Source organism: Mus caroli, unplaced genomic scaffold (assembly GCF_978045245.1).
Source record: "Mus caroli unplaced genomic scaffold, Mus_caroli_1 scaffold_11, whole genome shotgun sequence".
In the NCBI taxonomy this organism is placed as follows: Eukaryota; Metazoa; Chordata; class Mammalia; order Rodentia; family Muridae; genus Mus; species Mus caroli.
In genome coordinates, this window is record NW_028227266.1 from 121,027,693 (window position 1) to 121,053,985 (window position 26,293).

General features: G+C 43.8%; 1 protein-coding gene across 9 annotated transcripts in view; it reads left to right on the forward strand.

Annotated features, from left to right (window-relative positions):
• The window catches only part of Snrk (SNF related kinase), a 53,552-nt gene that overhangs the window by 343 nt on the left and 26,916 nt on the right, over positions 1-26,293 (forward strand). For 2 of the 9 annotated variants that reach the window (XM_021171623.3, XM_029482103.2), the window contains exons 2-4: positions 13,758-13,807; positions 14,475-14,598; positions 19,020-19,715. In XM_021171623.3, the coding sequence (XP_021027282.1) occupies positions 19,127-19,715 (589 nt within the window). In that variant the 5' untranslated portion in view covers positions 13,758-13,807; positions 14,475-14,598; positions 19,020-19,126. Of the gene's footprint in view, positions 1-13,757; positions 13,808-14,474; positions 14,599-15,092; positions 15,179-15,655; positions 15,922-19,019; positions 19,716-26,293 lie in introns of all 9 variants that reach the window. The other 7 variants (XM_021171624.2, XM_029482109.2, XM_029482108.2 and 4 more) reach the window with 6 other exon arrangements.

The following is a 26,293-nucleotide window of genomic DNA, read 5'->3' on the forward strand; positions in this document are numbered from 1 at the left end:
TGCCCTTGCGGCCGCCGCGGGATTGCGGCAGCGCGGGAGTCGACGCGGCCCCGCGCCGCGCCGCGCCCGCAGCGGGCCCCGGGCGACGCGAGATCCACGGGCCTCAGTTTCCCCGTGGGCCGCGAGTCCCGCTGCAGAGCCGGGCGGCCGCCGCCTCACGATAGCTCGGGGACACGGTTGTCTACGGAGAAGGGCGCTCGGCTGCGGAAGGGGCAGCGGTGCGGCTCCCCGGGGACTGCTCGGATATTTTCGCGTTAGGAGACGCTGTTCTTTTCCGTAGACATCGCCTGTTGATTTCTTTCCGAACCATTTGCAATAAAAACAAACACCTTGTTGCCTTTTGCTTGGACTCGGGAGCCAGGAGAGTGGCAGCCCTTTAAGCTTAGGCTTCCTCCAGCTGTGATGTTCTTAACAGTGGGGTCAGCTACAACCTAGGAGCTTCGCTGTGAGTTCGGGTCATGTATGCATTGGGGAATTTCTCTCCGGGGTTCCTAAGACTGTAGAAGTCAGAGGCTGTAGGGCCTCTGGGCTGTCAGATTTCTTACTTTCCCTTCCATTTAAATGAGCGTATTCTCCAAGTCTTAGGAGCCTTGGTGAAACCATCTGGATGCTTGAAGTGTTTTGTCAGGTTTAAGGTGAGGTAAGCGATGGACCTACAGGTGTACAGCTCTTTCTGCAGAGTTTCCCACAGATTCCTGTCCAGGGTCAAAAGGCTCAGTTTGGATTCTTTGTAGGGATTGGGACACTGTCCCAAACTGATCCCTAACTTATCACAGTGCGTATCGGTGTAGTCGGAAGCCCAGGTTGTCAAGGATTATGTAATCAACTTGTTAATTTCTAATCTTGTTACAGTGTTTTCCAGATTTATAAAACCATTCCCTTCAGAGAAATCTGTCTTCAGCGTCTGGTTAAATATTTCTCTTGGAATTGGGTTCTTGAAGACTATTCTGTATGTGTGGTAATTAAACATACTAATTAGACAAGTTTCTTTCAGAGAACATCAAATACATAGCAATTTTTCTGACTGTCAGTGTAAAATTGACCCATTTTACAGACCTAGGGATTAAAGAAATTATATGACATTCCCAAGGTCACATAATGAAGCTGGGTAAAAAAAAATCGAGGGCATAGCACTGACTCCATATTCCTGTCCTCAAAGCTTTCTGATCAGAAACTCTTAAGTGCCACTTTTTGACTTTTAAATTTTTGCACAGCTAGTTATTTTACTTTATGCAGAAATTTTCTTTTATCCTTTTATGCTCTTCTGAGTAAATTTTAATGGATAATTGCAGTATGACACATTTGATTAAACAATGATTCTCAGCCTTCCTAATGCTTGGACCAGTACATTTCCTCATGTTGTGGTGACTCCTAACCATAAAATTATTTTCATTGCTACTTCATAACCATAATTTTGTTGCTGTTATGAATCACAATGTAAATATCTGTGTTTTCTGATGGTCTAAGGTGACCCCCATGAAAGGGTCGTTTGAATGCATAGGGGTCGCAGCTCACAGTTGAGAGCTACTGGTTTAAAACATCCAAGAACTGGATGAACACTAATTTTTATTTTTACTTCTATAGAACAGACAGACATACAGATTAGGTCTTTATATGGTGATCATGTAACTTAATCACATAATCCTAAAAGGAAGCCTTTTAACTGTCCTTTAATTAAAATTGAAGGGCATTTGTGTTGTTTTTACTGGGCATGTCCACACTAAAGTGAGGTTGCTTCTCTCCTGTTGAAAGTGAATAACTAGAAAAGGCTATTTGGGGGATATAGTGAGTAGCTATGATTCTAAGCACTGGTATTAAATAAAACATGATTTATTTCCTATTGCACCGTTCTGAGCATCAGTTCATTATACTGCCTAAGCTGAAAAAAAGGTATGTGAATTTTCTACACAGCCCGGATTTTCTGACTTAAACACATAGGTGAGAAACACTGAAGGCTTACTTTAACAGCATCTCAACCACAAGATAGAATGTTTAGCTAAAACACATTTTTGTAGGAAAACTAACTCAGCACCAAGTAATATCAGTACTTGAGCATCAGAGATAGGAAGGATCAAAATTCAGGTCCAGCCTGGGCTACATAGTATGTGTGGCATCTCAGGAATAAAAGCATGTGTGATAACACATGCGCGCACGCACACACACATACACACAAACACACTCTCCTGAAGCATGTGATCTCTTTCTCTCACAGACAGACACACACACACACACACACACTCACACTCCCTGCCCTGGGGAGGCTGAGATAAGGAGAATCATGAGTTCGAAACTGGCCTGGGTTTCGTAGCAAGTGCAACCATAGTGAGACCTTTCCTCAAAATACAACAAAGTCCTGCTGTTCAGGATGCAGGTACTCCCCATTATGTGCAGACAAAAGTCTTAGGTCTACTAGGGTAGAAAGGCTGAGTAGATGTGGGAGGATAGACTTATCCTTAATCATGAATTCCTAGAGTTTTTATCTGTTTGGAAGGCTCCAGGGTAGAAGGGTAGCAGTAGGAGAAAGCAGAAACCAGTTTCTGCCCTTAGGCTCTTGGAAGCAAGCTATTGTGGAACACTAAGGCAAACTAGCAGAAGGATTGCTTTTGACAGGAATAGAGCAGGAGGCAGTGAACGAACAGTAGGGGGTGCTACTCACTGAAGGCCAGTCTCAAAGGCTAGCATTCCAGGCAGGGGGTTGAGGGAGCAGGAGGTCAGACTCAGTGTGAGGAAGGGAGTTGAGGTGGACACAGCACAACTGCACAGCACATTCTGTAAAGCATTTGTAAAGGGAGGAAGGTGTGACACCAGCTTTGGGATGTGTTGGCTTTTGTTGTTTGGGAAGAGCCACACTGTCAAATCCATGAGGTCTAGTAGCCTTGGGAGAGAGCACTGCAGGTGTGGTCTGCCTGGGATGGGCCAGAACTGAACTGTTATTTTCACAGAATTATTTCCTCATCTGCTTTTCTGCACATCTGTTTTGGGCTGTGGTCTTTCACCCCTTGGGAAACCATTTCTTGCCTTTGGTAGGAGAGGACCCCGCCTACAGATTCCTTCTCCGTCCTCCCTGAACACTCATCTCTCCATTGTCACTTCAAGAGCCTCCCAGGAATTTCCTTCGGCACTTCCAGAATTTGGCCTGTGCTCAGCAGGCTCTTCCATGCTTATCAGGCCTCTCTCCCTTTCTTAGGCTGAGACCCCCTCCAGTCTGCTGCTGATAGCAACTCAGTCCAGGGCAACTCAGTGACAGGGCATGGTCCATTCATGGGACATGTCGTCTCCAGGTGCAAAATAAGAGAGTCCATCTATCTATTTCTGTTCACCACTCAATTGCAGATTTGCCTACACCATTTCTTGTTGGGTATGAAGTCAGCATCTCAGCACACCATAGGACTGATATGGTAACTGGTCAAACACAGCTCCAGTGGGCCTGGTTTTCTCAGTTGTTGATAATGTGCTTACTTTCTCAGGCAACTCCTTGAAGGCTGATTGCTTTGGTTCTTGTATCCCCAGGTGGGAGCCATGCCTGATACAGTATGTGCACTCAAGACGTGCCTTCGTCAGTTAAAATGACTTATAAGCCCATTAATGGAAAACATGCCTGTTTTAATACAGCTAGGCTGGACTTCCCTTGTTTTTCAGGCATACAGTTTTGGAGCTAGGAGGAAATTCAGTTCTCTGGCAGCATCTGTAGATGTTGTCCTCCTCCTTCTCCACCAGCTCCCGCTCTCCTCATTCCACATGTCTCTCTGCTTGCCCCCTGGGTGCTTCACTCATGGAGTCCTGCCTCTACAGCGAGGTCTTCTGCTCGATCCTCACCATCACCGTCCAGACTCTGGCAGCCCTCAGTTCTAAGCCGTTGGTGATCGTGTACCTGGAGATGTTTCTAGTTGCCTCCTTAGCCGTCTCCCAGATGGGTTTTGTCCTTCCGGTCAGATCTCCATTTTGCAGCTGGACTAATTTCTGAAGCCATCATTTGATTGCTGTTTCTTTACCTGAGACTCCTTCATATAATAAAATGTATCAGTGTGTTTTAGGTAGATACTATACCTAACAGTTACTATGTGTACAGATACTATACCTGGGTTACAGAACTGAATAAGGCACACATGATTTGTACAGCTAAACTTACCTAGCCAGTGGGGATGCAGATTAGTGATTACATTGTCATACAAATCTGTGACACACAGTGATGATGATAATGGTACAGGATATTGTGCTGCTAGTGTATATGGGGGAGCTGGTGTGTGACAGGAGGTGGGGAGAGCACAGGGGATAATCAGGATGGTGACCTTTAAGTTGGATGGTAAAGCATTAGTTAGGGCTAGCCAGACCTGAGAAAAAAAATAATTTGGTACCAGGCCCTTTGGATCTGTGCTCCACTGGTAGTACTGTCCCATCAAAGTAAGGTCTCTCAGCTATCTTTCCTGGAAAGCCTCTTTCCCACAACATGATTTCAATTTGTATCTTAAGCACACACAGAGATTTCTCTGGGATGCCTTCTGTGAACCCCCAAGGCAGATTTAAAGGAAAGAACACCTCTTTTTTTAATGCCTGTCCCTGCAAGAGGCCGTAAACAGCGGAGCGGTGTTTGGGAGCAGGTTGTCATGGTTACTAGGGAGTATGACAGTAGATTAGGGAACTAACCTTACAGTCCTTAGCACTGTTACCAAGCGACACTTTGAAATATGGAACCTTAAACCTACAGCTGGCTCCTTCTCTGTCTCCCTCTGTGCTGACTTTCACTTGCTGTGTGGCAAAGCTGGGGGAAGTTGGAGTGACCGTGAAACTTGGTTCACTGTTTTATTCCAGTTCTGGGTTGGAGAGAGGGAGAGAGTAGAACTTACATTTTAAACATCTTCACTGTGACATGTCTATGAAAAGTTCATTTTGGGTCTAGGACAATGTGCTAACCTGGTTGTGAATGGATTGTGGTGCTGTATTGTGCAAGAGAACTTTGGTTGTCTTTAATGATGATGTACAACACTGAATAGTAGACTGGAGCTTAAAGTTGGTGTTCTGTTCTACCTAATTTTCTGTAGGTTAAACAGCTTTCTGTTGGCGTGAAGAATTATGATAGTGCGAGAGAAATTTGAATGACAGTGTCTTTAGTCTGGCTTCAGGGACTGATTTGTTCCCTTGGTTGATGAATGTTTACCCATGCCCTTAGGAAGGAAACTGCTTTTTTGAAACAAATGGAAAGAATGTGATTTGCAAAGTACATTAAATTTGTTCTTTGGAAAAGGATACAATTTTTAAGTAACTAGAGCTTCCCTGAATTTTTCTTGACTTGTTCTCTTGATTTAGTTTGGGAGGACTCTTGTAGTCTGTCCACAGATGGTGTACAAGCAATTGTAGGATGTTGTTTTCAAGTTGTTCCATTTTTAGGTGACCAGTAATGACCTCAGCCTGTCTTCCGTGTACTTGTTTGCCCATAAGTTCCTGTCTTCACTTAAACACAGATTCTCAAGAATTATTGTTGGCAATACTTATTAGCAGGTGAGCCTTTGCTGCATTGTGAGTTCTGTTCTGTGGGTTGTTGGGACCAGCACTTCTATGGCATGTCAGAATTGGAGGAGACCAGAAATCCCCGGAGGTCCACTGTAGTGCTTTGTTTTCTCTGGAAATTAGAGAGCCCTGTGGGTAAAAGGGAAGCACTGCATTATTATAGGAAAATGTTCTAGTCCTGGGTGGGGCCAGTGGGCCTAGAGTCCACCCCAGGCAGCTCTCCCCAGGCACAGGAGGAAGGCAAAGGGAGCCCCTCACTAACATCTCTGTTCCTGCTGTCTTACCCTTATGTGCATAGATTCCCAGGAATTCTGGTCCTCTTTTTAATTGTCTAAATTGATTGATTGATTGAGAGTGTGCGTGTGGAGTACAGCGTGCAGGTGTTGGTGCCTGGCAGTTGAACTCAGATGGTCAGGCTTGGTGGCAATGCTGTTTGTTGTCCCCTGAGCATCTCCTTTGCCCCTTGGCTTACAGCTTAGGTTTTGGGTTTTTTTTTTTTTTTTTTTGGCTTTTCCGAGACAGGGTTTCTCTGTGTAGCCTTGGCTGTCCTGGAACTCACTCTGTAGACCAGGCTGGCCTCGAACTCAGAAATCCGCCTGCCTCTTCCTCCCAAGTTCTGGGATTAAAGTCGTGCGCCACCACCGCCCAGCTCGGTTTTTTTTTTTTTTTTTTTTAATTTTTTTGTTTTGTTTTGTTTTTTGAGACAGGTTTCTCTGTATATCCCTGGCTGTCCTGGAACTCACTCTGTAGTCCAGACTGGACTTGAACTCAGAAATCCACCTGCCTCTGCCTCCCAAGTGCTGGGATAAAAGGTGTGCTCCACCACTGCCTGGCTGGCTTACTGTTTTAAACCATTCCAAATAAACTGGAATTTACATGCAATTACAGTAAGAGACATTTTAAGTTTGAAACAAGACAATAAAAAGTCACTGGTTTTATGATAAAATTCACTTCTGTCTTCACTGAATGCTAGAATGCTGCCTATGGGTGGTGATGGGAGATCTAATAAGTCAACAAATAAATGTTTATGAACTTTTGAAACTGGTTTGAAATCTCTGATGATCTTATTTCTTAGTTGCTTCCTTGTGGATCCTAAATCCATTTCTTGCCTTGAGACACAGATGAGCTTTCTGATGCCCTTTTCTGGGCATTTTCAGCACTTCACACATCTTGACTAACTTAGTAACTAAATGGTTAGTAACTAACTTAGTAACTCAATGGTTAGTCATAAGCACCCTTCAGTAACAGCCTTTTCCTTAGCTTACGGAATTCACTTCTCCACAGTTAGAACTTGACTCAGAATGGTGCTTCTCTTTTCTGAGCCAGCCAAGCAAACACCTTCTCTCTGCTGCTCTGTTTACTGCTGGCTCTGCAGGAGCCTTGGTCTGACTGTCCCTGTCCTTCTTTGGTCCCCCTTCTCTTCCATCTGAAAGCCGCTGGTGGGCTTTTTCTACAGGATCCTGTTTTCTTTATTGGTTTGTTAGGTTCTAAAGACAGGGATGGTATAGTGTCCTCCACTAAGGCACACACTTTTGCTTAGTGTTCTTGCTCCCAGCCCCAAAGAGCTGCATACCTGCTACCTCGGGTCTTGTTTCTTAAGAGCACAAAAACAGGCCTTCAACAATGTATTTCAAAGAGCATGGCCTAATTCATAGATCTCTTTTTGCAAAAGGTACATATCTCTTTCTTGGGCTATAAAAGTAGTACGTGTTTCACTAACAAATTCCAAAAGGACAGGAAATCATAAAGAAGGAAAATATATTCTTATTGATTTAGCATTTTAGATTTAAAAAATGTATACATTAAAGCAAAGAACATAGTTTTAAAAAATTGAGATGGTGTGCTATTAGACTCAGTAAATGAATTTAGCATGTATGAATGTATATGTGTGTGCATGCATGTAGAGGGCAGAGGGCAGCCCTGGGTGCAGGCTGGCCAGAAAGCCAGTGCAGTGAGACTGGGCTTGGCTGGCCAGAAAGCCCCTTAGCCTACTGGTTTCTGTCTCCCTGATGCTCAGATTCCACACGTGTGCAACCACACTGGCTTTCTACATGGATTGTGGTTACTGTGAGAGGCACTTCGCTGACTTGAGCTCTCTGTAGCCTCTGAACTTTTTCTACATAGTGTTATACAACATAATGTTAATACTGGGTAGACTGATTTATTCCATCATTTCTGTATAGTGGACTTATATGTTAGTTCTGAGTTTTGACCTTTAAATATTATTGAACATTACTGAATATAAAATATTTGTACTCATCTTTATTTTAGACACCTTAGAACAAGTTAGATGTTCCTTATCTGAAATGCTTGGAACCAGAACTAGGTTTTGGAGTTTGGGCATTCCTCACCTTTTTGAAGATTTTTAGAATATCAGATTTTAAATAGAAATTTAATGCAATTTGTGGGGTGGGATCTAACTCTAAACTTGAAAGTCACTCATGTTCCATGTACAACTTAAGACACATAGCCTCAAGATAATTTTGCATAAGCTTTAAGTTTGTGAAAGTTTGTTTCATGGTATGAAACTGTCTACTGTGGTCAGATTTGGGAACACTTGAGGTTGGGCTAGGAATGTCCAGCCTACAGTAAGGCTGTAAATCAAGGATATTAATTTATCAAGTTTTTGCTATTCAGAAAGTTAGCATTCAGCCCCACCCTTGTAAGAAAATTCTAGTGATTCTTTTAAGTCAGAATCAGCCAATACTTTTAGTCTGTGGTGAGTTGTCTGTTTCAGCATTCCTTTTATGACCATTTTTAAATGGCCATCTTCATCCCAGATCAGAGAAAGAAGGAACAGAGAATAAAAATGAAGTTGACAGTGCTTTAGGTCTTTAAAAAAGAGGTGGTTTAAAATGTTTTACATTTTCCATGATTTCTACTTTACATTATTCTGTTTTCCTGGGGAAAGTGGGTTGTTTTGTTTTGTTTTGTTTTGTTTTTTTTCTCTTTTGCAGACATTTCCACAAGAGCTTTTGTTTAGGTCAGTATTGTTATGTAAGTACTTATGTCAGCTCTGTCACCACACTGGTTGGTTTAAACAGTGATGGCATGGTTTCCCAAGAGGCAGGTTCTGCTGAGGTGGTTGACTTTACCTGTGCTGTGGCTCGAAGGCTTGTTTGTGACTTGCTACCCGGGGTCCCCTCCACAGGTACCAGCTCTGCTCTGCCTTGTCTGCCCAGCATCGTTTGGGACTTGCTTGGCTCCTCTGTATGTTCCAGTTACAACTTGATCTCTTGATCTGCTTAGACAAGAAAAGATTACTTAAGCTAGCACTTTGAGTATTGATCTGCATTGGCCAGACAGACGCTGCCTTGAGAGCCTGGAGCAGGCCTCTGAACTGGCATTGTTGTCTTGTTAAGGGGTTAGAGGCCATTAGTGTTGCCTACTTGCAAGAGCATTAGAGCATGAAAACAAGTCTGTTGGTGCCATCCATCCTTGTGCAGGTCTTGGTTAAGCAGCCGTATTGTTGAGGTGTTATGAGTGGAGCTTCTCTGTTATTTCTAGGAGACATAGGCTCAGAGTAGATTTCCTGATCTTAATAGTCTTTCTGCTCTCTCTTCCCGATATTCTGAGCCTTAAGTGTTGTGTTGTAGTTGAATTGTTGTGTTGAGTTGTGTTGCATATGTATCCACTGGGGTTGAGCACTCCAAGACCAGTTGTTCTCTACAATTTGACCATTTGGGGCTTTCTGTAATGGTCTCTGGAATCTCCTAGGCAGAGAACTACAGTCAACTAAGAAAGGCTGAGAGACTGCTTGGGTTGGCTGGCGGCTCTTTAGGGGAAGCCTGCTCCATTGCTCCAGCATGGCAGATCTCAGTGAACAGAGATGGTCCATGGTTTTAAGGTGTTTATTGTAGAAAGGCAGAGAGGGAGAAGAGTAGGGAAGTAGAAGCCATGGCCACTGGAGAGAGGGGAGAGGAGAGAAGGAGAGGAGGAGAAGGAGAGCAAAAGCTTAAGGGAGAGAGGAGGGCCCTTTTATAGTGGGCTGGGCTGCCTTGCTGTTGCAGGGTAGCTGTGGGGAGGAGCATGCCTGACTATAGCCTAAGTGACTGATGACCACAGAATGATGGAGCTGGGTCCTCATGTCAGGAGCCTATGTCTGGGAGCATGGCAAATGGGCCTTCTGTCCCTTGCAGATTAATCTGTTGGGTCTCTGGGATTTGAACCTAACTCGACCAGAAAACAGGTTGCCTTTCACAGTCCCACAAGGCATTACCTTTCTTTCCAAAGTCCTTAGATTTGAGGATGTAACCCTGCCTGTTAGATCATTTCTAATAGGAGTTATTGGCTTACCTTTTAATTTTAATGCCACAGTAAGTCTGTCCAGTGAGTGCAGGCTGATACAGTTATAATAAACCCATAGTAATTTCTAGCACACTCCCCTCCAGTACAGAACTCTAGTTCTTCCAAAACTTAGGGCCTGTTGACCTGTTGTGGGTGTTGGTCTTTAATTTACATGGTTACTCCCAGAAGGAGGAGACACTGGAGTATTGCTAATTTTGGATAAAGAGAACACTAGAAAATACGTAACAGGGCTGTGTTCACTGTACCTGACCTGTGGTTCCTGATATTACTGGAGGATCTCATTAGGGTCTTCTGGGACCCTGTATCACTTTTGTTGATAAAGTTTTAGCAAAAACCAGCAGATCACTTTGGTATAGTCACTGAGTGTTGGCTGCATCATTGAATTCAGCTGGTTCTTTTTAGGTGTGGCTTCCAGTCTGGTTGTCAGATGTCCCTATGATTAAGGATTATCATTTTCATTTTTTAATATTTGTAAAAAAAAATGCCAGTTAGTTTGTATGGAAAAGGTTAAATCCAGTGTTAGGCCAGCTTTTCAAAATCAGAGCCTTGGGTTGTGTGTGTCTGTGAAGAACTACTGGCCTAGTTTGCTTTGTTTGGGGGTTTTCTGTGTATTGGGATATTGATCGACTCATTTGGGGGAATGTTATTTTCTAAACAAAGTGTTGTGAGGCTTAGGGGGTAGCTTGATTTTTACACACAGCCAGTCTTGTTTGATTTCTCAGCAAGCTGTGAGTTTGTTCAGTGTTGGGTGCAGTGACATCTCTGATTACTTCTCCTGGGGGAAAAGAGTTGCAGGATGTTTGACAAACATACCCCACTGCAGCAGTGGTGATGCGACCAGAAAGTTCAAAGTGAGTTTCAGCAGGAGTAACAGTGGCTTCCAGACCCAGTGTAGAGGTAGCATAGGCTGCTTCTACTACTGTTGCAGCAGCTTGCAAAGTGTGTAGGGCCACCCACACTTCCTTCCTTCCTCTTCTTCAGCCACACCTCGATGCTTAGTGGCTTCTGCCTGCTTGAACTGAGAGAACATTAGTATATTCTTATAACACCTACCACTATTTGTTTCTCGGACTGCCGTTTCCATGTACCAAACACTGTCGACCTAGTTAGCCTGCTTCATTTAACTCTAGCCTAGGTATCAAACTGGTAAGTCTGTGCCATGCAAGAAGGCTGCTTTAAAGTGGCTGGTCTTAGTGATGCTTGCTGTTCAGAAAGATGCCAGCTCAGTAATGCAGTTGTTTAAAATACTGATTTTTAAAGAGCTTAGCATGAGAAAATGTTCTACAAAGACAGGGAAAGTAGTCATTGTACTTAAGGTATCTGCTTTTTAACGGTGAATGTCAGGTTTGGAACCATCCTCCAAGATTGCAGGTGAGTGTTTACTAGTACAGGTTTGCATTTTCCAAACTTGATGAAGTAAATTACTAGTGTATTTAATTTGTTGTGTGTTTCTGCCAGTTTATTTTAAAATGTGTACCTGGCTGTGTCCCCAGAGGACAGCTTCAAAGCTCTCTGTTTGGTTTCTTACCAGAGAGGAGATACAGATGACTTTTCTCTTACTATTTCCCCACTCTTTTTGCCAACATATTCTGATTAAACTTTTTCTGAAACTAAACATGTTTTTTCATAGTTGAAATTCTAAGGACAAAGGCAGGAGCTACAGACCAGGGGTTGAGTGGTGAACAGAGCTGGATAAAGTTGAGACCACTGTAGGTAGCTAAGTGTGCGGATGTCCTCGCTAGCACTGTGGCCACTCCTTTACCCTTGAGGTTAAAGTTTTCCATTCTATACGTTCAGATTTGCTATGAGTATATTACTTAAGATGGCATGATGATGCAGTCTTGTAATCTTGGCCTGTGGGAGACTGAGGCAGGAAGATCTGGAGTGGAGGCCAGCCTGGGCTACGTAGTGATACTAAGTCAAACATTGCAGCAGGGAAGCAAGTACTTACATTTCTTTAAAAGGCATTTTATTGAAAATCAGATTTTAGCCAAAGAGTGGTGGTACACACGTTTAATCCCAGCACTCAGGAGGCAGATAGACCTCTAAGTTTAAGGCCAGCCTCATCTACAGAGCAGGACTACATAGTGAGACCCCCATCTCAAAAACAAAGAAACAACAACAGCAACAACAAAAAAGAAAAAGAAAAAGAAAATCAGATTTTAGTGTTAAGTTAGACATATTATTTTCTGTATCCCAAGATCTTTCTTATTGCTAGTTTTTCAGTTTGATGTGTTAGGGACGCAAGAACCTAGTTCAGTGAGCTCTTCGCTTGATGTAGACAAGCAGCCAGGAGGAACAGCAGGAATGCGGCAGCACAAACAAGGTTGTGGGCGGTGTGTTTTCTGATCACAAATATTGTAGTCATATAGCTTATTTGATCTCTACTATTCTTAACCTACAGAAAAGATTTGTTTCTATTGCCTTTGAGTGTGCACATGCATGTGTGTGAGTTGCACATGTGTGTGCACTGCACATGATGAGTGCAGGTGCCACAGAGAGCTGGAGTTTCAGATGGTTTCTGAGTTGCAGGTGTTTGTGAGCCATCTGAGGTGAAATGTTGGGAACGGAGCTTAGGTAAGAGCACTGCCCTGCTGAGCCATCGCTCCATCCCCCTCCACAGCCTTTAGAGTTTGTGTGTTTGACTTAGTTTGTCTGGGGATGAAATATGGTGGCCTTTTATATAAACCGCAGGCTGGCTTCAAACTCTTGATCCTTCTTACTCTGCCCTTTGAGTGCTAGGCTTACAGGCAGGGCTGTGTTCTTGTTAGTAGCATGTCTAGTGAGGGAACTGACTGTACAGTAAGGTCAGGTAACTTGCTGAGGACCTATGGCTTGTGATTGGTGGTCTGGACTCATAGGATAGCTTTCAGAACCAGTGCGTAACCACCATGCTGCCTTGATAGAGAAACTGTAGGAATGGCTGTTGGAGAGAGAAGCAGGCAGGGCTAGTGGGAGGAGCTGCTAAGGCCCACTTGGGGCTGAAGGGTCTGGCAGGCAGGCAGGCTGGCTGGTAAGCTGCAGTTTACCCGCCAGTGAATGGGAGACTGCGAATGGCTGTGGTGTCCTCTTGGCTCTCACTCCAGCAGACTTGCCTTTCTCGCCACACATCATCTTTTGTGTCTGCTCTCCCACACCTTGTACTTTCTCTCAAGCACACCTGAACTTAGGCTCACTGACTGCCCAGAACTCAGCACCTTTAGTGGGGCTGTGAGTTGCTTTGACCTACCACAATTACTCAAGCCTTTTGCTTATTTGTGTTGTGTTTCAGGTTGGTGGAAAGCCTATAAGCCTACTTTGGAAAGGACTCCTTACTGTGCTCAGGATGGGAAACAGTGCAGCTGCTTTGCTCATAGTGACAGTTTTGTTTACTCTCTGGTGGCAGACATGAAGGTGTTCCGTGTGCTGCCTGTTGCTGGCATCACAATGCATTTCTGCCTTACTTATGCGGGTTCCTGTCCTCTGCTGCTGTAGTGGGAGCTTGGCGAACTTGTCCAGGGGCATGGGCAGGCCGAGCAGGATCCTAGTCAGAGATAAATCAGACGAGTTGAGCTTCACTATTCATACTTTGCTGGTGCACAGTTAGGATTCAGCAGATGCAGGTTCAGGACCTATTACCTAGGAGGTCTTTAGAAAATGGCAGGTGTTCTTGGGGTTCATTGCAACTATTTTTTTTAAAGCTGTGATTCGAGCTGGGGCTGGGGCTGGGACTTAGTGACAGAAAACTTGCCTAGTATGAGCAAAGCCCTGGCTCCAGTCTCTTGCAGTGGCAGGGAAAGGGGAATAATAATTAATAGAGGGAAGAAAGATAATAGGAGGAGACAGGTCACCAAGGACAGATTTGCAGTTTGCAGGTTTGTCTTGTCCTAGAATATGTAGTTTTACTTTAAACAAAATTGAAACAAATAGAATGCACTGAAATCATTTTCTGTATTTTCCTTTAGGAGAAACAGCAAATACTGGTAACAGAGTGATTTGGTATGCTGTTTGCAAGGTACGTTGTCCTCGAGCCAGTACAGACACACCTGCACCTCTCCCAGTCACCTCTCAACATTAGCATGTATGGGAAGGACAGAGCCACTGAGAGCCTCAGAGAGGGAGCAACAATTTATATACTGCGTATTTATATATTTTTATATACACACACATATTTATGTAATGTATATGTATGTACATGCATGCTGCGTGCATATGTGGAGGTCAAAGGTTATCATTGTATTTTCCTTGGTCATTATCCAGCTGATCCCACCCCCAATTTAAACACTCATTTATTTACTCTCTGTGTGCGCCTTCCACAGCTGTCTCTTGTGAAGGTCAGAGGACAATTTCTGGGTTCTAAAGATAGGGTTTGGGTTGTCAATTGAGGACCTTTATCCCTAAGCCATCTCCCTGGCTCTCCCCGCCTCACTGAACCTGGAACTCATTGACCTGGCTGGGTCAGCCATGAACATGAGCTCAGGAACCGCCTGCCATTGTGCTCCCCACCCCCACACTCCCCAGGTTTTGCACTTGAGGTTACAAATATGGGTCGTGGGGATTTCTCTCAGGTTCTTCTGTTTGTGTGGACATTTTAACCCACTGAGCCATTTTCTTAGTCCCAGGCTTAACTTTAACAATCCCTAGATTGATTTATCTAATATGATCTATTTGCCACTTTCCAGAATGCATCTTAACAGAAATACAGAGGAAAAGAATAAAGACGAGAAAATGGCGTAGGCAGTTCCCAAGAAATGTTTTGAAGGTGAAAGTTGAATTTGCAAAAATATGCAGCATACACTTAGACAGGTAAGAACAGCTGAACACACAGAGTCAATTGAGGATTGAGATTAGACCATCTCTAGCCAAATATATATGAATTAAAGTTTCTTTAGGGGACCTGATGTCCAAACACAGAAACACTTTTCAATTTAGATTTCCCTGCTTATACTGGTCAATTATTACCTCAGATGGACCAGGATAATACATAGTACAGAAGAAGTTGGTTCTTTCTAACAATTTTATTATATACTAGTCTTTTTTTTTTTTTTTTTGAGAAAATTATGGGGTTGTAGAAATGGCTCAGCAGTTAAGAGCACTGGCTTCTCTTCCAGAGATTTCTGAGTTCAATTCCCAGCATCCATATGGTAGCTTACAGCCATCTCTAATGGGATCCAGTGCCGCCTTCTGGCATGCAGGTGTACATGCAGATAGAGCACTCGTATACATAGAATATATTAAAATTATTTTATTTTGTGTGTCTGTATCTGTGTCTATATCTGTGTTTGTGCTCCTGAGTACAGGTACCCAGAAGGGATGTCAGATACCCTGGACTGGACTGGAATTAACATTGGTTTTGGGAACTGAACCCAGGTCCTCTGAAAGAGCAGTAAGCACCCTTAACTGCTGAGCCATTTCTCAAGCTCTTATATGGTTTATTAATTTAAAATTTTAGTAAAAATCGACTCATTCCGTTTTGGTTCTCAAGTCAGTTTGTAGAGAAACAGCAGAACAGGTTGTTTTAAAGCACTGACAGGTGTCATGTGCCCCGGGGCTGACTCCGGCTCCTAGACTGCCTTGCGGTCAGAATGTGGTGAGTAGTTGTGAAACCTGGGAAAGGGTGGTGAAGCTGGATATGTGACATGTACAGTGCTCATTCAGAAGTCAGGGCTAAGTGTAATCACGGTGGCTTCTAAAGTATGGAACATGCTAGTTGGACAATGCTATTGTTGGCCTGTGTAAGTTTATTGTCTGTCAGTTTTTGAGGTAAGGTGGCCCTAAGTAAGTGATTTCAGTAATTTTTGAAGCAGTGTTAATATGATAAGGCATCACTTTCATAATCGCATTTTGACTCTTACTATATTAGATATCAAATGTGATGCTACTGGAGTGGTCAGATCTTCAAGAGTGGGCTCTGGAGGACGAGGATGTAGCTCAGTGGTGGAGCTTGCCTAATGCAAGACTTGGGCTTGATCTCCAGTGTGGGCTCTGAAGTCTGACTTATATTGAATTTTAGCTTTAATACCAATCACATGTATGCAGTTTCCTTGACTTTAAGATGAGACAGTCTGACCTCAGGAACCTGTGACAGAGTACAGTCCCACCCCCACGAGTGCCTGTGGAAAGATTTCAGTAAGTTTGGGCTTTTCTTCTGATCTTTGAAATAACGTGTTCTAATGCTTTAATGCTCACTGTCCTAGTGTGCTTAAGTTTTAGTTGGAGGTTATGTGTACCTCCATCATTAAATATCACAGGTAGTGTGTCTGCTTTTAGAGCACACAGCTGGGACCATGAGAGAAGGCGTCACCAAAGTAGTGTGTGTGACAACTTGTCTGGGAGGTTTGCATGTTTGTCACTGGATTCTGGCACTCATTTCTAAAGTGTTTGTTCAGTTTGTGAGATTTAAAGTGCTATTTTAACTTGTGTAATTTTATATATTTGTTTTTTTTTTCTGAGTTAACATTTATAAGAACATATTTCTGTCATAAGTTTGTTATAAGGTTGAAAATTTTAAGTATGATATGAAATTTGGCTTCTAAAACCAAAAAATCTGAGACTTAGCTGGTTTGTAAGAGTGAATGCTTATATACCCTGAGACAGTGAGAGGCCATAGTGGATTATGTGTGAGTTAGAAAAGCTCATAATGGGCATAAAGAGTGAGCAACCTCCAGCCAGAATGTTGAGTGCTTGCTGTGTTCAAGGACGCCTAATTCCATGATGTCAGGAAGCAGATAGTTGCTTGGGGAATAAGTTTCACTTCAGATGTAGTAAGAGTTTTAGTTATATATCCTCTTTGTGTCAGTATTGACTTAGAGTTGAGGCTGTGACGGAATGGTCTTCAGGAACCTTTAAATACTCACAGATCACATGGCATCATTCAGAGATGCAGGGAGAGAAGACTGCCAAAGAGGCCTTCCTATACCCTCTGCAACTATCCCTAGTCTCTGGATGATAGCAAGTGGTTGCTGGGTTTCTACCTATGTCCTTATTCTCCATTTTTCCTTTATTGTGAATGCTCACCATATTTCTTTTCAAACTTCACATTATGCACCCCATCCTGCTCATCCCCCATCCTCCCATGTCTGTCCCTGCAGCCTTACAACCTGACCCCAAAATAAAACACACACACAAACCAGCAACAACAAAGCATAGAAAACATCTCATCATGGAGACTGTAGTATGCCATAGTGTGTCCACACACCTTCACTTGCAAGTGTTCCTTGCAATTGGTCTGGTTTGAGATCTCTGGCTTCTGTGACACCATCAATATCAGACCCTCATCTGGACTCCTCCTGGTTATCTTGTTGATGCCCTGTGTCATGGAGATCTTGTAGCTTTGGATCAGCAAGACTGGCTGGCCCTTCCACATGTCCCAATAGTTTGCAGATGATAAGATGTTGGAGTGGGTCCATTTAGGCCCTGGGCCTGGGTGGTGGCTGAGCTAATCAGCCTGTTGGCTCTCCCTTATCTGCACCACCAGGACAATAATAAGCACTGCTTCAGCTAGGCTGCCCAATGCCACTATTGGCAAGAGAGAAAGTCAGCTCCCCTGCTCTCATGCCCTTGGGGCAGCTCCACTGTGCTGCCCAGTCAAGGTTCAGGGCCCACTCTCCCAAGTGCTGCAGCCTGTGAGGGACTGGGTCAGCTCCTCGTTCTCATACCCTTGGGGCTGGTTCACCCATGCCTTGCCATCAGGGCCAGCTCTTCTGTATTACCCAGGTGAAGTGCAGGGCCCATGAGTGCTGCAGCCAGTAAGAGGGCAGGGCTAGGTCTTATGATTCTAGGATCAGCTCTCCTAGCTACTGCTGGTGACAAGGAGAGAAAAGGGAGGGTATCAGCCCCATACCCATACTACCTCACACCAGACTAGTGGTAGGGCCAGCTCTCCTGCACTCACCCACTGGGCTAACTCACCCATATCCCTTCTACCAGGACCAGCCCTAACGTGCTATCCTGAGTCCTGCAGCTATGAGGGGCAGGAATAATTCTCTTGAGCTCATGACCCTGTGAGCAGCTTTCCCAGCTGCCAAAGGAGCAGGGGCATCACCTGTGCACCCATGCCACACCTAGCTAATGAGTGCCAGGGTCAGCTCTCCCACACTCAGGCCATTGTGGCTGGCTCACTCACACCCCAGCTACCAGGACTAGTTCGACTGTGCTGCCTGAGCAAGGCACAGGGTCTGCTCTCCTCAGTTCTGCTGCTGGCGAGAGATGAGAGATGGGACCAGCTCTCCAGAGCTCACTGCATCCAGTGAGGGGAGGGGCCAGTTATGCACAGCCCATGGACATGCACATGATCCTGTGATTCTCAGAGGCTGCCCTCACCAGGGACAGCCCATGTACGCTAGACGTAATATGAGTTATGGACATGAACTTTGGCCCCTGTTGCTGAGTAGTCACAGACTTAGACATGACCCTCAGTGGCAGCTCAGGCTGGGACCTGACCGACCATAGCCCCAGGTGGTGAGCTGGCCCCTCACACCAGACTTCTCCTCTCTACCCACAAGTCTCCAGTTCCATCTCTCCATAAAGCTCAAGCTACTCCACTTCTCTTTCTCTCCTCTCTGACCACCACATAATCTCACATTGTGGTAGCTCCCACTGCAGGCTGGCCATGCATGCACCTTGTCCTCCATTGTGCTGAGTGGCTTGGAGACAGGGAGTGTCTGTGATCCACTTGTGCCAAAGGGCTAAAGGGCATTGTGGTCTTCCTGTGGTCTCTGTCTTCCTCCTGTGCTGTGCTGTGCTGTGCCGCCTGGATTTGACTTGATTTTTATATGTCCTAGACATAAATAGCTTTAGTCACCAAACCACCCATCAAGCTAGGATGAAACAAAGGACTGCCGTCCACTTTGCCCCTGCCTACTATAAGAACACCACCAACAAGGTGTCTCTGCCCATTGCTGGGGTCTCTCACCATGGTTTTAAAGTCTGATGGAATTTTACTTTTGGAAAATATTTGTCATTTAAACATAGCTTTTCAAACTTATCAGTTACTTATTTCTGATATTCCCCCCCCTCCCCCCCCGCCAATTGCTTCCAATGAGCTGCTGCTTTTTGTCTGTGGACTATGGTACTTCTAAACTTTTATTTCGAATTATAAATTCTAAGCATATAAGTAGATTTTTAATAACTACCCTGACTCATTTTATACTGCAACTAACTTAAGGCACTCAAAATAAAATAATAGAAAGAAAATCCACAAGTTGATTGTCTCTCTTGTTTTACAGGTATCCATTATGATGTTGACAATGAAGGCCTTATTTCCAACAGATATACTCATATGAGAAGACCCACTTCAAGCACTTTTAAGCATTTTCCTGTTTGTTGAACCAGCATGGCAGGGTTCAAGCGAGGATATGATGGGAAAATTGCTGGATTATATGATCTGGATAAAACCTTGGGTCGAGGTCATTTTGCAGTGGTCAAACTTGCCAGGCATGTCTTCACAGGTGAGAAGGTGGCAGTGAAAGTCATTGACAAGACGAAGCTGGACACTCTAGCCACTGGTCATCTCTTCCAGGAAGTGAGGTGCATGAAACTAGTGCAGCACCCCAACATTGTGCGTCTCTATGAAGTCATAGACACCCAGACCAAACTTTATCTCATTCTAGAACTTGGAGATGGGGGAGATATGTTTGATTATATAATGAAGCACGAGGAGGGTCTTAACGAAGACTTGGCCAAGAAGTACTTTGCTCAGATAGTTCATGCTATATCTTATTGCCATAAACTCCATGTGGTCCACAGAGACTTGAAACCAGAGAATGTAGTCTTTTTTGAAAAACAAGGTCTTGTGAAGTTGACAGACTTTGGCTTCAGCAACAAATTTCAACCTGGAAAGAAGCTCACTACGAGCTGCGGGTCTCTTGCATACTCTGCTCCAGAAATCCTGCTTGGCGATGAGTACGATGCCCCTGCCGTAGGTAGGTGACCTACCCAGGAAGCTCTGTGGAACCTGCCGCTGCTGTTAGTTGGTTATGTTGGTTGAAAATAATTCCAAAGAGAATTTTGATTATATGTGTCTTTCTTAAGAAATTTGGTCTCATGAATACTGTGTGTTCCTAAGCTGGCAGACAGGTTATTTCAAACTTATAAGGGAAAATGTCGAAAGGTGTTTTTAAAACAAAGGTAATTAGAGTATTGTTGAAGGGAACCTTTCAGGGCATTCATTGTAGCTTTTTTTCTTAAAGACTGAGTCTACTCCCTTCCATCTTCTTAGATTGCTTTCTGGGAGTAACCCTGACCATCCCTTCCTGCAAATGTCCTTTAACAATCTTGTCACACAACATTGGGGTGGTAACATGGCTATTAGAAATTGGACTCGTGCTAATTGTGACCGTGAATAAGTAACTGACCACTCTGCTGTCTCTTTGACTGTAAGATGGACAGCTTTCCTATGGCATTTTGTTTGCTTTTGCATTGTACAGATGGGAACTTTGCCCCATCACCATGGGAACAAAGGGCAGACTAGGAAACTGCTGTGCTACATGCCAGTGTATGTGGGGCTCTTGGTATGGGGCCCTTAGCATTCCCAGCTGCCCTTGCCTTCTCCCCTAGCATCCTTCCTACTCTTGTCCAGAGTTACCTGTCTGTAGTGGAAGGACTTGCTGTTTTTTCAGGTTAGATTAGCTTAGTTCCCTTGAACCATATCAGTTGTGAAGGTCATACAAGAAATTGTTCAGACTTGAAAGGATTTGTTAAACTGAAGGTGCCATCAGCTTTAGATTTTATTTAATCTCAGAGAAACATATTCTTAGGTCACATGAACAGGACATCAGACTTCATAGACAAGAGTGTTGCTGTGTGCGCTGCAGGCCACAGGAGATGAGTGAGAACAACATGCTGACATGTTAGACTGACGATGTCATATAAAACATGGTGGAGGGAGGCAGAATTTGTTAGACTGTTGGGTTCTGACAAAGAAGGGATGGCGGGTGACCTCTGCCTTCAAAGACCACCTGGTTCAGTCAGCCTTTTGTTAGGGTATTTGGGCCAGAGATTTTGGTGAGTGAAGCCACTTAAATCAGAAAATAAAGCCAGGTGACAGAACAGGCATGGATGTAAATATGTAAAACAGGGTGAAGCAGAAGAGAGCTGTAGTAAGATACCTTTCTGCTTTCCACACACGACGTGAGACCAAGCCAAATGTTGTGAAAATCAGGAACAGTTGTGTAATTTAGAAGACAGTTTGGCAATACCCTGGTAAAGAAAGATGTACACATCATGTGACCAAGTAGTTCTCCTGTGTGTGTGTGTGTGTGTCTGCATGTGCGTGTGTGTGTGTGTGTATGGAACACAGAGCCTTGTGGATGCCCCAACCCACTAAAGAAGTGTGTTATGTCACTGTTGAATAAGTTGTTCAATATTCCTACTTAATTTTGTAGGTTGGTAAAAATGCAGCACATGTGCCATCATGATGGATTTCTTTAAGTATGTGTAAGGACAGAAAGCAATTGGTAAAGAGGACATATGATACAAATGTTATGAGTGTTTAAAGCACAGTGCAGTGGCATGTGTTGACAGGTGATGCATGGGCTGTAAAGTGAACATGAGATTTTCCAGGAACGTCCCAGGAAGTTTTGTGTTTCTGTTCTATTGTCACTTCTACACTGATGCTCTCCTCCCTCCCCCTCCCCCCCCCCTTCCTCCTCTTCTCCTTCCCTTCCCCCTCCTCCTCTTACGTCCATCCTAAATATTGTATAATGAAGCTTCAGAAAAGTTCAAAAGAACAAAAGTGTTTGGAGAATGTTACCAAGCAGCAGATAATGATGTGTTAGTGAAGTGTGCAGTGAATTGAGTTATGGGTTATTTCTTTTTCTTTGTTATTTTATTTGATTTTAACTGACCCTTTGTGATGTGGTGTAGATAAATACAAAATTGGTTCCACAAAGTCTTCTTTCTGTTAATATGCTATTATGCCAAAGTTAGTGATGTTTTGACAAAATGATCCTAGGCAAGCTGTGCCATTGTTCTTTATGGGTCTTGGCTCCTTTTGCCTTAAGGCTTAGTTCTGTTGTCATTATATTCTTGATTCTTCAGGGAATCAGATTTTGGTTTCACTTATTAACTACACCTTTGTTTTCTATGTGATTTTTTTTTTCTTTCTGTGATATTTCTCAGCTCTTTGAGTTTCCTCTGTTCTTGTATGATTTCTTGGAAACCTCTTTAGTGTCTTCATTTCTAACATTTTTTAGAAAATAATCCTTTTATGGAGGATTAGTGAATGGTACTCCATGTCTTTGTCTATCTAAAAATGTACTTAAAATAATACTTTGGTTGGATATAGACACACATACTATTAATTTTAGATGTTTTCTGTCACCCTTTTGCTTCTAAAGTGGCCAGCTGATGTCTGGTGTGAGACTGGCTTTGTTTCTTGTCACTGGTCCTGTGTTACTGAGCTGTCTGGGTTTTGCTTGTCTGTCTGTCAGCACTCCATTGATAGATTTGTCTGAATGTTTATTTTATTTTATTTTTTTCTGCTTTGTGGCCTTGCTTCTCCTCGCATTCACTTTTTCTGGGTATGAGGAGACATTGGTTGCTTGTTCATCTTGTGTCTGTAAGATTTTCCAATACCTTGCCTATGTGTATATTTCTGGGTGTTGCAGCCTCCTAGTGGATAGACAAAAACTTCCCCTAAGTGGGAAGTGCTGGCTTCTGGACTTAACTGTATGACAGATTCAGTATCTCCTTTAGATGCCATCTTCTTTTCCAGACCCACGGTCCATTTTTCCTGCCTGAAGCTGGTCTGCTAGGCCTAGGTACCGTTAGGAGGTAGAAAAATCAGAATACCATTGCTTAGATCAGTTCCTTCCTGTGTCCGGTGTAAGTCTAGAAAGAAACACCATAGAAAGTCTTGGAGCTAGGTTTTGGGAGTCGTCCTTCATTCCATCCTCTGTAGCCCCTTTTCTGCCAGGTCTAGGAATGTGGGGGGTGGGATGGGGGCATGGGGTCCGACCAGATCTTGTTCTGGAGGCTGTTGCTGCACTCTCCTCTTGGGGCTTCCAGACAGCTGTGTCAAGCAGACTTCTTGTTGGAGAGGGAAGAAAATGATTGTCTGCATTAAAAACTCTGGAATCTCTGGTAGCAGCTTTGGGGGTACTGTGGAGAGATTGCAGTGTGGCAGTGGACAGTGGGGTTACCTGTGGAAGAACAGACAGAGGTATACTGGAACTTCTGTTGGCCATGGAGAGGATTTCTCTTGAGATTTGGAGTCTTCCTGGGATATTAGATTTTTTGACCTGAAAACTGTATTAGATGCTTCCTAATTTATAGGCAAACATTTCAAAGATGAAATAAGCAGTGTCAGCATTAGTTTATTATGGCCAGTTATGGAATAAATAGATATGAAATCTGTTACTTTAAACATGACCTCACATTAATATAATGCAAGTTTGGCTTCAGATTAAGCATATAGCTTAATATTTGTATATGCTCTCTGTATTGTGTATGTACACATTTTACAAATATGTAGAAATATTTATGTGTACTCTGTAGTATTTCTTACACTCATGGCTCTGCGTTTTAGTGCTGATCATCCTACATCATGAATGTATACTCATGAATATTAATATGCCAATGGTAGACTTCTTCCAAGTCTGTGCTCCATTCTGCATGCACTACAACATGCCTTTGCATGTTCTCAATACACTGGGAGTAACCAGGAGCAGGGTCATCCAGAGCCCGAGACCTGTGCGTCGCATCGTGGGCCTTTACAGTCCCGTCTCCAGAAACAAGGCAGGATGTCTGACTGCTGCTATTCTTAACAGTGCCCCAAAGCATACACAGTGGAAGGAAGAAATAAAACTGTCTTTTCTACTTATAATTGACATGGTTAACCAACTGGAAAATCTCAAGAAGTCTACAAAAAATTACTAATAAGTGAGTTCAGCTCACAGGACTTAAAATCTGAGAAAACACAAATACATTTCTGTAATATCAATGAATAAACCCATGGAGGACAAAATTAAAACAGTATCATTTGTAATGAAATAAGTAGGGAGGTGTATGGACATACCTAACTGAAAGTGATGAGGTGCTAATGTGGGAAATGCAGAGCAGGCCCTACTCACGGCTGGAGAGTGCACTGTAGATGCCACCCTGTCACGGGGATCCAGTCAGCACAGCCCCCAGCTGATGCCCATAGCTCCTTACACACAGAGATATCTAAAGTCTGTAGGGAAAGGCAGAGGACCTAGAATGACTAAAGTTAAAAAACAAAACAAACAAAACCACCACCACCAACCAATAACCAGGATTTCAGAGGGATCACTAATAAGATAAGACCGGATTTAGAAACAGTGTGGCAGGTTCTTACAAAATAAAATGTACAGTTACCATGCAGCCCTGTGGTCACACCTCTGCTCTGATGAATAGCTGTGCTCACATCGACCCACAAGTCTACCATCATGGGGAGAGCAACACCTCCCACACCATGGGGTTTTGTAAGGAGCCGCCTTCACATTGGCCATTGCAGGGTTTGTGCAGCAATAAAGATGCTCATTATTGAAGCTCTTGAGTACACACTAAAGGTGCAGAGATGCATACTTTAATTCTACCACTAAGAAAGGAGAGGCAGGAGGATCAGGAATCCACGCCAGCTTTAGTTACAAAGAGAACTATCTCATAGCGAAAACAGAAGTCCCACCTCATGCCAAAACACTGTGTACTCTGATTCCATTATGGGATTCTTTTGTGGTCACATTGTAGGGAACATGTTGATGAGTGTGAGGGTTAGAGGTGATGGTGGTGTGGTGTTGGTTCAGCAACATGGGCCAGGGGCAGCCTTAAGATGGGACTTCTGTGTCTGCCTGTAATAAATTGCATCGAAACTGTGAAAGGTAGCTTTAAAATACTGAGGTCTGAGTGAGCTGTGCAAGCTGTCAGTGTCTGCTTCTGCTTCTGATCTGCTGTAGTTAGGGAAAGTTCTGCTCACTGGGAACACCACGGGACACATCTGTACACTGAGGGTTATCCTGTAAATCTGAGTGTGTGAGACTGGGAGGGAGGGAGAGGGATGAGGAGGGGGAGGAGGAGGATGATCGAGGGAGGGAGAGGGATGAAGAGTAGGGAGGAGGAGGAGAGTGTACATACTCCGATGTGCACATTCCAGGCAGCAGTCTGTCTCCACCTTACTCACTTACTGGACTGTTTATTTAATGGTTCTGGTGGCATCCGCTGCTGTTACAGTTGGTCATACTCTACACCTGGCTGTCTCCTGACCTCGTCATCTCCTGTTCTTGCCTGGAACTGAATAGTCTTGTCTAGGATTCTCCTGCATATATGCCACCAGGTCTGTGAGGCCCTTACTTCTCCATAGGTGGGGCCCCCTGCATGACCAGTCCTTCTCCAGTTCTCTGGGCTCTGTTACCTCCTGCAGTAATAATGCCTGACACAAAAGCCCTCAGACCACTGGCAAAACTGCCTCAGTGTGTCCTGTTTTGGAGAGTCACAGAATGCCTTGGCCTGGGCTATGGCTGCTGTCCCATGGGAACATTTGGCCTTAGATCCTGGCTGCCTCTGGTTGTGGGAGAAAGAGTAAAGAAAAAGTGCTCTCCATTCTGGAAACCTATCCTCAGGGGAATTTCTACAGTGTTAGCTGCTGTGGGAAAGTGGGGCGGGAGGGTAGGCCTGGGCGCTTTGCTCACATGTTTTCCCACATGTTGGTTGAATTTAACTCTCAGAAGCTTGTTTACATATGCATACGAAGCGAGGCTTTAAAGCTGGGACCTTTCTTCCCTTTAAAAAAATGTAAAGTTAAAGAAAGAAAGAAAAAGTAAATAAGTGCTGGTATTTGTTGTATAGTTGGTTAGTCTTTGTGTTAAAAAAAAAATGTAGCTTAGTTGATAGAGCACTTGTCTGACATACAGAAGGCCCTGGGTTTAACCCCCACTGCTGCATAAACCTTATGTGGTCCAGGCAAGACACTCAAGAGATGTCCCAGTATTCAAGAGATGGAAGAGGAGTCAGAAGTTTCTCTCTGTCCCATCTTTCCCTTTCACATCAGTGTGGACACAGGTGAGGCTGGGACTTCAGCAGTGCTTTAAGAACAGGTAGGCAGCAACTTTTTAAACTCAGAAATGTATGTAGATGCAGAATGGTCACACCATCAGATCTCATGCTCAAAACACTGACACCCCCTTCCCCTTCATTGAGATAGTTTTGGTATGTGGTCCAGGCTGGCTTCCAACTCAAAACTCTCCTGTCTCAGCCTTCTGAGTGCTGAGACTATAAAAGGGAGCCTGAGCCTGTTTTTCCTGCTGCCCTTTCTTATTTTTAAAGCTCTATTATGTATAAAATGTAAGCCTCTTAAAGAAGGAAAACTGGTTTGTAAAACAAAGAATTTAGTGGTTAGAACAAATGTCTGGGTTTTTGTTGTTGTTGTTTGTTTGTTTGTTTGTTTTATTTTGAAATGAGGTGTCTTGTAGCCCAGGCTGGCTTGGACTTGCTTTTGTGGCTGAGGATGGCCTTGCACAGTGTGTGACTTCTTTCTTTCAGTGGC